The following is a 12,376-nucleotide window of genomic DNA, read 5'->3' on the forward strand; positions in this document are numbered from 1 at the left end:
TTGATTTTGAACACAAAAAATATATCCAACACTTTCGCTATTGCAAGTCAGATCTAGCAGACCACGCTTTGGATACCCCCGCACACAGGATTGATTGGAAAAAAACAAAAATGCTGAACAGAAGCTTTTACAAGTCAGAGAGTTGTTCCTGGAATCTACAAGGAACAACTCCAAACCTCAACAAGTATGACTGTATAAATATACCAAAGATTTGGGAGACAGTCATCCTAAGATCAAATTAATACCTGCTTTCTCTCTCATTTTTTTTTTTTCCCCCCAACTTAGATGACGCCTAATTAGGACTTTAGTCTTTGTGTTGCATGCTACAATTGCTCATACTAGTCCCATTGTTATACTGGATTGTAGTTGTCTTGCTACTGTAACAAACTTTGTTTGTGTGCTCTGAAGATGCTGGATAGAATAACAGTGAAATATTAGCAATTAAGTCAATAAATAGTTATTTTCTTATCAACCTGTGTTCGCATCTATACAATTACAATCCAGTCAACATGTACGACGAACACATAAGCCTTTCCACATGGTTGTAGACTCAAATATGCAAATATTTGGGAAAGGATGAAAGAGTTAAAAACAAGAACCAAACATCAGTAATTCACTGGCACCCTGAAGAAAACATTGATTAATTTAGCCAAAGAGGGTATGTAGTGAAGTTTTCTGCAAGCACAGAAAAATTAGAATTCCATATTGAATGAAAGATGTGAAAGACACAGTCACAGAAAAGAAAAAAAGCACTCAGAAAGTTCCTACGAAGTTGGCAGATACACCTAACAGAGTATAAAGAAAAATTTAAGTGAAAAGTCATGGGAAGACTTTGGTAAGAATCATTATCAACAGATTTCTTCAGTCCACTGCTGGATGAGATGGAGGATACTTAAGCAATCTACAAATTACTGATGATATCATACTAAGGAGCAACATCATCAAAATAACTAGAACACATGTTTATTGAATTAAATGAAGTAAGTTTGCAGATGGGCCTAGAAATAAAAATGGATAAATCAAATATAATGCATAGTAAAAATACTCCAGAACAAAAATAAATTAAAGACAGATTGAAATGGTAGGCTCATACATCAAGACAACTCATTCCAAATAACCACAAACGTGATAATAAAATTTCAACTAGAAAAAAGACAGGATGGAAAGCTTTTAACTGTTACAGTATTATATTTAAAAGCAATTTATCAAACTGCTTAAAAAGATAGATCTACAACCACGTGTCTAATAATTATAATAATAATATTACTATCCAGGTCAGGCAAGTCTGATCTTGGTTCATTTGAATCATGATCTCTAACTTCTGAGATCTCTGAGTTAATTTGTAATTTTAGAGTCATACAAGCCAAATATATATATATATATATATATATATATATATATTTTTTTTTTTTTCCTTCTTATTCTTTCCCTCCTCTTTTGCCTTGCGGTGTCGAGGATTTTTCTATATTTAGCTGCTACCATATCGAGAATAAGGTGGTTGGCCTTGTGCCTACCAGTGTGTCCTATGTCTGTAGATGCTTGTGTTCATGGGCTGGTTTGCATGTTCTGGGGTACGAAAAACTAGAGTTTCCAGGTGAACCCTCCCCCTACTTCTGTATGAGACCGGCTAACTCACCTTTAGTTGAAAGAGACCGATAAAGGTTCCTCACATTACTGACACAAATCGAACCTAGGTCTTTCTGATCAAAGGGCTTCGTCTATACTGACTGAACTATGGAGGCTGATATATGTGTATATATATATCAAAGGATAAAATAAATGCTCAACATACATAGTGGAAACATAAATGCTGCTCTAGAAACTAAACACAAGGAATGTGTGGTATTGCATAAGGCCAAGCACAAAAAAACTTGATGAATGATCCTTGACCATTAGTAATGTAAAGTCATGTTATGCTGTCTGCCCAACTTAACTTGCTCTGCATTATTAGTTGGCAGGTTAAATAAAGCAAGTAGTCAGTGTATAAAAATGAAAAATATCATAATGATCATTATCAGAACTTTTCTGGAATGTATCCTTAAGGGTCAGGGTATACCACTTTGGACAAATCACGAGATTTTATTATTAATTTTGTATTGATAATTTCAAGTAATTGTCATTTGTTAGGCTTCCTCCCACTTGATCAATCTATACTCTTCTATCTTCAAAACCAATCCTAGCTGAACTATCTACCTGTACTTCCCTTTTTTAAAATCATTTTGCTGCTTTAGATATATTTTCTTTCATTTTGAACCATGCTACCTTTGTTTTTATGCTCTCTCTACCTTGCAAAAATGGATACGGGCCACATGTGACTAACAAACTTAATATACTGGCCTCATAGTTTAGGCCATAATTTCGTCCATTTCCAACATGTTTTTGTCTGTGTGTTCTCAATTTAAATATTTAGTCTAATTAGGCTATCATGAATAATTATTTTTGAATGAATTATTTGTCTTTCAGGGACCAAATTTGGAGCTATGCTAGATCAACTGACTGATAGATGTGCTACCATGTGTTTGTTAGTTACTCTGTCCTACTTCTATCCTCAATATATGTTTTTTTTTCAATTGAGTATCACACTTGATATTGCTAGTCATTGGATACACCTGCATACGTAAGTAAGGAAAAAAAAATTTTTTTTTTTTCAGAAAATTTCTAAAATAAGGCAATTATTAAAAAATATATGTGGTTTTTGTTACAGTGAGATTTACTGTTAAGTTAGTCTCTTTTATCTCTAAAAACTATTCTGTTGTAGACAATTTATTTATTTGAAATATTTCTCCTACAATCTTTGCATAATAAGCATTTTAAAAATTCCACAGTATAAACCATTTTCAAAATTCAGGAATGAATCTAAAGCTTTTATTTAAAAAAAAAGAAAAAAGAAAGAAAAAAGCCTGTGTAGCACATTTAGTAAAAGTCACTGGTTACTACATAGGGCATGCGTGTAAATCCTAAATAAGACATGAATGATGTTTGTAACAGTCCTCTAGACAAGATTGTCAGCACCTTGATTTATAAGGCTTGTCTTATAAAAGGAGACAGTTTTTTTTTTAAATTTTTTTTTCCAAATACAAACAGCAGTCAACAAGGTTCCCAATGGAGGTGAGGCAAATTATGTATAAACTATCAGATAAACCATAGAAATTTCATCTTACAAAACTTTATTTGATTCATGCTGTTTACATATTGGCTCAAGTTTGAGAGAAAAATTAATGTCCAAGTGGATGATGTATGAAGTTTTTGAAGGAAGGTCTTTATTGCCCTGTATTGATAATATTTATAGCATATGATATATATATTTTAAAGATACCAAGCAATTTTATAAGCTAGGTTTTTCAATCCTTTTTCCCAAGTAAGCAAACAGACAAGTAATTGAAGTTTGCGACTGCATGTAGTGCAACTTGTGGTAAAGGTGGAGTAAGTTTCGATCGCTTTCCTTAGAATTTTCCTCTAATGCAAAGCACATTTCCTTGTGGAGATGTATGATGCTATGCATCAAGGTAATGGTCACTACCCAGACTGGTTTCGAACTTTATTGAGGTCTCGTCAGTGGCAGCCAGACCTAAAAAATGCCAAAGATTTTTAAACATACCCAAGGTATAAAATTTTCTAAATATATATATATATATATATATATCATCATCAACAATTTCCTGATATGTGCCCTCAACGGGTGTTCAGGTTACTATGACAGCACTATATTATTAAGTTTATATTATTATTAATCTCCTGAACAATTTTCCTTCAAAAACCTAGCTTATAAAATTGCTTGGTATCTTTAACATAATATATACCCAAGGTATAAAATTTTCTACATATATATATATATATATATCATCATCATCATCAAATTCCTGCCATGTACCCTCAAGGGGTGTACAGGATATGACAGTACTACATGAAAAAATTACATCATCACTAACTTCCTATCTACAATTTTCCTCCAAATCAGTCTGTTACTTGTCAAGACTCCAACATTATCAGATCTTATATTTCTATCGTCTAAGGCACTTTGTACCGTATCAATCCACCTATATCTTGGTCTTCCTCTGGGTCGTTTTCCTGCCAACCTGGCAGAGAACACTTGTTTTGCTAATCTTTCCTCTCCCATTCTATTTAAGTGACCATACCATCTGAGATTAGCTCTGCTAACGCATTCCTGGATGCTGACAATGTCAAGTTCTTTCCTAATATCCTCATTTTTAATATGATATTGCCATTGATGCCATCTGTTCACGCCTCTAATCTTTCTCTTATCTCTTATCTTCTCTCATATCTGCGGTCTCTAGTCTTTGGTCAAGTGTTTTACTTCTGACCCAGCTCTCAGATCCATAAGTTAAAATTGGTTTGAACACAGTCTTGTATACAGCTAATTTAGTGTTCCGACTAATTTCTTTGTTATTCCATATGAATTTATTCAATTGACTTCCCACGATACCAGCTTTGCTGATTCTGTTGTCTATTTCTATATTTAGTTTACCATCTTCAGTAAAAATTGTGCCTAAGTAGCTGAAATGTTTTACTTGTTCCACTGGTTCTCCATTCACAACACAGTTGACATTTTCAATGATTCTGCCTATTTTCATTGTCTTTGTCTTTTTATTGCTGACCTTCATACCATATCTATTACAACAGCTATTCAATTTAGTCAGAGAATCTTGCAGACTTGTAGCAGATTTATTTAGAAGTATAACATCATCCGCATAAAGCAAAGAGCTGACATTAACATCTCCAATTTTGATATCAGGTTTCTTCATAATGTGATCCATATAGATAATGAATAACAGAGGGGATAATGTACATCCTTGTCTCACACCAGATTTAACATTAAACCATCTTCCTGTACTTCCTTCAATTCTAACTGCTGACTCACAACTCAAATAAAGACTAAGTATTGCTTGATATAATGCCCCATTGACACCATATAACTGCAGCGTATTGAATAGCTTCTCTCTTGGCACCTTGTCATATGCCTTTTCCAAATCGCCAAAACTTAAATACAGATCTTTGTTATATTCCCATGCTTTCTCGACTATTTGTCATAAAGTGAAGATCTGATCCTGACAGCCTCTATTTGGCCTGAATCCAGCTTGTTCTTCACCAAGCTTTTCTTCCACAATTCTTCTCAACCGTTTCTCAAGTATACTTGCATAGATCTTGCCAGGAACACTCAGTAGGGAAATACCTCTGTAATTCTCACATTCAGTTTTATTTCCCTTTTTATATATGGGTACTATGAGAGCTCTACTCCAATCATCGGGAATTCGTCCCTCTGTCCAGGCTTTCTGAACTATGCAGTGCAGCCACTGTAAGACTCTTATACCACCATACTTCAGCATTTCTGGTCGAATATCATCTACTCCTGCTGCCTTTCCACATTTCAAGCCTTGATGGCTTTTTCTACTTCAAGTATGGATATGTATTCCTGACTGCATGCCTGGTCAGTGTTTTTTATCACTGTGCTGTCATCACTACTTGTTTCATTTAGCAGTTTTTCAAAGTAATTACTCCATACTTCAAGGATATCTTTTTCTCCTGTTTTCATTTCACCTTTATCATCTCTAATTCCTTTTACAGCACTCTTTCCTCCATTCCTAAGCTTCTTCAACAACCTCCAGAATATTTTGCCACCTTCTTGATATTTATTTTCTATATTCTTGCCAAAGTCCTTCTATGACTTTTGTTTAGCTAGTTTTACACACTGTTTAGCTTTCTTACATTTGTCTCTGTATTCTGTAAGAGTAAAAGCTGACTTATTTGCCAGGAACTTTAGATATGCTTTCTTCTTTTCCTTCACTGCCTCTTTAACTTCCTGTGTCCACCTGGGAGTTCTGATTTTTTTATCCTTGCACATAACCTCACCACATGCCTCTCTGGCAGAATCAATCAATGTTTCCTTCAGAGTTTGCCACTGAATCTCCAAGGCTTGATTCCTGTTCTCAAACTCTTTCATTTTCTTTTCAATAATATTTCTGTATTTTAGTCTACAGTTCACATCTGAGAGCTGCTCAACTTTTATTCGCTTTAAAACTTTCTTACATGTTATTCTTTTCAATATGAAATTCAATTTTATCCTGCTCAAGACTAAATAGTGATCACTTCCAATTTCAAATCCTCTGTACACTCTGGTGTCCTGCACCAGGGAGAAAACATCACTATCAACAATAACATAGTCAATGAGACTTTTCTTATTCCTAGCCTCTTCTCTCCATGTGAATTTGTGCACATTTTTATGTTGGAACATGGTGTTAGTAATAACCAGTCCATGTCCTGAGCAGAAATCCAACAGATATTTGCCATTATTATTAGCTTTGCTCTTTTCTCCAAATTTTCCCAAAATATTTTTGTATGTCTCACAATCATTTCCTACTCTACTATTTAGATCCCCAACAAGGACCAACTTTTCCTTTTTCATTGTGTCAGTTGCTTTTTCTAAAGCCTCAAAAAATTCCTCCACTTCTATCTTAGTAGAACCTTCTGTGGGACCATAGGCACAAATAAGTTTCATTGTCCAGTTCCCCATTCTCATATTTGCCCACATTACTCTACTTGAGACTGACTGCCATTCAAGAAGATTAGCCTTGTATTTTGTGTTGAATACTATGGCTACTCCTTCTTTTCCTTGATTGTCATTGCCTGAATATAACATTTTGTATTTATTGCTCAGAAAGATCTCACCAGTTTTGGTCTTTTTTGTTTCAGTCACCCCTATTATGTCGATCTGGTACTTATCTAATTCCTCAGCTAGCTCCATTTCTTTGCCATTCAGGCTTCTTACATTGATAGTACCGATCTTTAACTCTGGTGATGTTGAGTTGGGGTTTGTTTTCAGATTTGTTCCAGTAGCTGACTTTTCGCTGTTCGCCCTGGTTCCCTGGCGAAAACAACGGGGGCCTTGTTTAACCGGGCGACGCCCCAGCCGGCATGAAATTTTGTCATGTTGTACCATCATTTTTTATTTTGGTTTAACCAATAAGAATACAATTTGGTCGGCTAAATCCCAAATTGCCAGCCCATCCTCGTTCGTTCAATATCAAAGTAGATACCCAACAGGGTGCACCACGAGAAGGTGAGGATTGGACATTAGGTCAGAAGCCCTGGTCGGTTCTCCGCATTCCTTTAAAGGCTATGTGGAGGTCTCCTCTCAGTTATACAGCTTTGACCCTTAAGCACCCCATATATATATATATATATATATATATATATATATATATCATCATCAATAATTTCCTGATATGTGCCCTCAACGGGTGTTCAGGTTACTATGACAGCACTATATTATTAAGTTTACATTATTATTAATCTCCTGAACAATTTTCCTTCAATTATTCTAGCACTCCAGTATTGTCATATCTAACATTTTGTGCTTCTAATAAAGCACTTCTGACTGAATCACTCCATCTAGATCTTGGTCTTCCTCTGAGTCTCTCTTCATCTTGGCATCAAACAGCTTTCCTCACCCATTCTATTTAAGTGGCCATACCATCACAAATGCATATACCTAGTCTAGCCATAAATACTGTTACAGTTTGAACAGGACATAAACATTTATTTAATCAGTAAATCATTTACATCTTTCAGAACATGCAAACTACATGTATAACATGCATATAGCAGTGCTCAATGTTTGAAATATCCTCCTTTTGCCTTCACGCATGCCTGAAATCTGTGAGGCCACATATCGAAGGCGGCATGCACAACATCCAACGGAAATGCTGCCACTGTTTACTCCAAATCTTACTTCAGGATGGTGATACTGGTGATACTTACTTCAGGATGGTTTCTTGCAGGCTCCTTCCTCAAGCTCTGATCATAATTTGAAGTCTAATGGATTCAGATCAGGACTTCCAGATGGCCCATCAGCTAGTGATATGTGGTTGTGCAAATTTGTCTTTAACTACTGTTGTGTGGTGCTCACCTTGTGTGCAGGGGCTGAGTCCTGTTGCATGGTCTTCTGCCTACGATGAAACATGTTGTTTAGGGGTTGTATGCTGTCTTGATACACTTTGCAGAGATTTTGATCCCTTTCTCGCAGAAATGCAACTTGGATACCCTTTTGGATACATCACCTAATCAAATCATCACTCATGCAGAGTGATGACCTCTGAATCCTGGGTGCTATGGCATGTGCTGTGCAACCATCCAGGGCACATACTGGATCTTTTTGGCAGTTAAACGACTCTTCATTGGTGAAAATCTTCTCATCTGTGAAGAGGATATCTTCGTATCTGTTGTTCATGTACTGCAAGAGAAGGCATTTGATTTTATCACCCTCTGCTGCATGAGCTGTGGTCAGGAAGTGTCCAGTAGAACAATAGGCTCTCACTCCCAGGTCATCATATGAACCAAATGTTCATCTCTTGTGACATCACTTTCTGCGTTCTCACAGGATTACAGTGGAGGCTTGCCTTCACAGCCCTCACAAACTGTTGTGTCCTAATGCGGTATGATCAACCTGTTCATTGGTGGTGATATATGTCTTCTGTATTGTTATAGTGGTTAATAGTCCGATACACAAACATCCTACTGATCCTGAGTGTTTTTAGCATTTTAAAATAACAGATGGCTGCATTCCAACCTTGTGAAGTGCTATTACAGCTACACGGTTTTCATAATCTCCCCTCTGCATGTTAATCTGTACAGCTAGACAACGCTATCTCTACTGATAAACATGCAAATGTTAGCTGTGCACATTGTTACAGCACAGAAGTTGTAACAGTATTTATAGCAAGACTGTGTGTATATACACACACATACACAGGGTAATCAGAAATAAAGTATTTCCAAAATTCTCCACCAGTGGTGCTGTATGATGTACCGATTGTAGATGTAATTTTTCTGTGTGTAAGAAGAAGAAAAGCGACACAAGGATAATAATAATTAAAAATATATATATATTCACTTCTGTTATGCATTCATGGGCCCTGCTGTTCAGTGTGCTGCCTTTTCTAATATGCTGCAATTACATCCTTTGCACAGTGTGTTCAACGTCAGAATGCATGTGGTCATGATTGATGTTGTGCACATGCTGCCTTAGGCTGTCTTTCAGCACTGACAAGTTATCAGGTTGATTCTGATAAATCCTGCCTTTGAGAAATCCCCAGAGCCAGAAGTCACAGGGGTCTGATCAGGTGAATGAGGCAGTCATGCAGGGAGAAATACATGGCTGTTCACTCTGGCTTCCATGAAATGTTCTCAAAGAACCCCCTGTAAGGATTGACTGATGTGTGGAGGGGTCCAATCCTGTACTGAATCCATGCACAGGTGCTGCTGCTGTAGCTGTTGTGCAATGAAATTGTTTATCGTATCATGATATCTGTCGGCAGTAACTGAGCAGGTCAAAGGACCTAACTGGTGAATGTCTTTGAAGAATGGTCCAATGATAAATGAAGCTGTAATCCTATACCAGACAGTAACTTTGGGCAAATGCAAAGGAGTTTGTTGGATTGCATGCAGGTTTTGCCTAGCCCATACCTGGCAGTTGAGGGTATTCACAGCTCCATTCTGGTGAAAGTGAGCTTTATCTCCCCCACAAAATCATCCATGGCCACACAGCGCCCAATTCCATTCGAGCAAGGATTGTTAAAGTGAATGTCAATCAACTTGCAAAGTCCTGAGGGTGCAACTCCTATGTCAGGGTTATCTTGAATGGGTAGAAATGCAGAATTTTTCATACGGTTGTGTAAGACACATCCATGAGTCTTGATTCAGCACGTGCAATGAAGGAACCAACTCTGCTATTCATGGCCTGCTCCACAACTGCAATAGCAACTTTATTCACTTGTTGTGAACTGATTGGTTGCAACCTCTGCCAGGTCTAACTCCCAAAAGTCCCATTTCTTCAAAATGACTAATCATTCATTACAGAGCACATGGAAATAGTTAATGGACCTCACTGACATTTGTTCAGCTGATGAAATTCACAGAATATAGCAACCGTATTGCATTTGTTTAGGTAGTGCAGCTTCATGAGCAAAGCATGCTGGGGCAAGGTTGGTACCATCACTGTGGATGGTATTAACAACCAGAATGAAGTGAAAAATCCTGTGTCCATCTTTTTTTTAAAACCCTCCTGGCACTTGCTGAGGAGTAATATGTAAATTTCATGCATTTGGTGTTTTACAACCCCCCTACCCCCAAGTGGTGAATTTAAACAGGAATAGTTTAATTTTGATCACCTTGTATATAATATAGTAAAATTAATTTTCTTTCAACTTCCATTCTGTTTGAGTGAACATACCATTTTAAATTAGTTGTGCTTGCATTCTTGAATATTACTAATCTTATTGTTTTCAATTATCTTTATTTTTAATATGGTTTTGCCCAGAATTTTACAAATACTTTCACCTCCTTGTGTGTGGTGAGCACATTTTGCCAGCTGGCAAGTAGCTGCAGACTGGACAAAATAAAAATTTTTGTATGTAATAAAAAAATAAAGTTTTTAAATGAAATCTTTCTATCTTTAAAAAACACAACTACAGCACCACTGATCACTTTATGGAACGCCTACTAGACTGATTATTGAGACATACCATTAAAAAGTGTCTTGGATGAGTACATTTTTTTGCATGGCAAGTAGGATTTTGCATAATTTGTCTAGTCCTGGTTCTACTATTGATGCTACCTGTTAGCTTTCATAATTTTCCTCAGATCCATATTAAAAAAATCAGTTTGAAAAAAACTGTTACTTTGATACCAAGAATCTTAATGGTGTTTTGAATTGCCCTTCTGTTCTATATAAATTTAACCTAACAGGCTCCTAATACTAGCCTTCATTATTCTGTTTTTACCTTCAACCTTGATTTCATTTTCACTAAAATTTGTGCATAAATAGCTAAGCTTTGTTGCTTGTTCTATAGATTCACTGCTGAGAATGAAGTAGGTTTTCTGTTTTCTCCTTATTTTCATGGTTTTGTTTCTTTTCTTTTCTTTAATTTATTTTTAATGGACATCAAACACAAATTATTTAATTTGGCTAAAGATTCTTAAAGGTGTCTAGGTTTATCATAAAATGCATCTACATGGAATAAAGAGCTGAGATCAAGATCGCTTATAATATTTTCACAATACCAGGTTCCTTTATAATATGAATAGATCTAAATATCGAAACATATGCAGCGGTCATAATGAAAGTTATTATTGTACGATAATGGATTAGCAACAATATACAAATATTTAGGCACCTACTTTACTGCAGATGGAAAGCAAGATAAAGAAATAAAAATAAGAACAGCCATAGCTAAAGATGCCTTCTGGAAAAATAAAGATCTGCTCAGAAGTTCTGTGGGTATTGAAACAAAGAAAAGACAGATAAGAACATTAGTGTGGCCAGTTTTCACATATGGAAGTGAGACCTCTGTATTCAAGAAAAGAGTAAGACAACAGATAATGGCCTCTGAAATGTGGTGCTATAGGAGAGCTCTGAAAATCTCATGGACAGATTACATGAAAAAGAAGATATCCTATAGAGAATGAGAACACAGAGATCTTTATTACAGGAAATGATCCAGAAAAAGATGAGACTGGCAGGACATGTACTGAGAGGTTCAGCAGGACAGAGGATACTAACAGCTTTAGAAGGAAAAATTATGGGAAAAAGATCAAGAGGTAAAAAACGGACATGGTTTGAAGATATAAGATCATGGACAGGATCACATGGCTTTGCGGAAACAAAAAGGAAAGCCACCAACAGAGAGAGAACTGGAAAGACATGGTGCTGCACCCTCTCACTGACTGAGGAAGCTACATGAAGAGAGAATGGATTAGCACTTATGTTAGGAAAATATTTATTATTTGTAGAATTTTTGGCTAGTTTCCTAGCCATTGTCAATACATTTGAAAAGAGATAAATGCAATAAGAACAATACTTAAAATTGCAAGCACCTGACAATTTGTGCTACCAATTACAAGTGGATAACTCCATCTACAGACTATTAGAATTCAGAGAAATAAATTTAAATAATTATAATATTAAGAAACACAGAGATCAGCATTGCTTAGGATAACTTTTCAAAATTGGAAAAGTTTAAGGCAATCATTTTTGTTGAGGTTTGAACTGTGAATGTGAGCGTCATAACTTTCTTTATGTAATCTTTCAAGAAGAACATAACTTATGTAGAAGTTTTGTTCCAACGAATCCTGTGTCTAGTAGATAAGGTGTGGCTAGCTAAACCTGACTTATCAGCCTCTTGAAGCAAAATATACTCTTGATGTTTTTCTAGACACGTTAGACGAATCTGAGCAGAATGACTAGTCTGTGTTCATAATAGCAAAGGCTGCATTAACAAGAGATCTTGGAACTCCAGGATAAGAGAGAGAGAGAGAGAGAGAGAGAGGAGGATATTTGTCTTTCAGAGAAGCTAGGAAGGAA

The 12,376-nt window shown here is 36.1% G+C and overlaps 1 protein-coding gene across 1 annotated transcript in view; it reads left to right on the forward strand.

Annotated features, from left to right (window-relative positions):
* Positions 1–12,376, forward strand: part of LOC150108903 (CDP-diacylglycerol--inositol 3-phosphatidyltransferase-like) — a 144,610-nt gene that overhangs the window by 55,161 nt on the left and 77,073 nt on the right. Inside the window, exon 3 of the mRNA XM_090404204.1 lies at positions 2,464–2,617. Within this exon, the coding sequence (XP_090260330.1) occupies positions 2,464–2,617 (154 nt within the window). The remainder of the gene's footprint in view (positions 1–2,463; positions 2,618–12,376) is intronic.

Source organism: Typopeltis vanoorti, chromosome 2, assembly GCF_054136105.1.
Source record: "Typopeltis vanoorti isolate ZY-2024b chromosome 2, IOZ_Tvanoo_1.0, whole genome shotgun sequence".
NCBI classification, from domain to species: domain Eukaryota; kingdom Metazoa; phylum Arthropoda; class Arachnida; order Uropygi; family Thelyphonidae; genus Typopeltis; species Typopeltis vanoorti.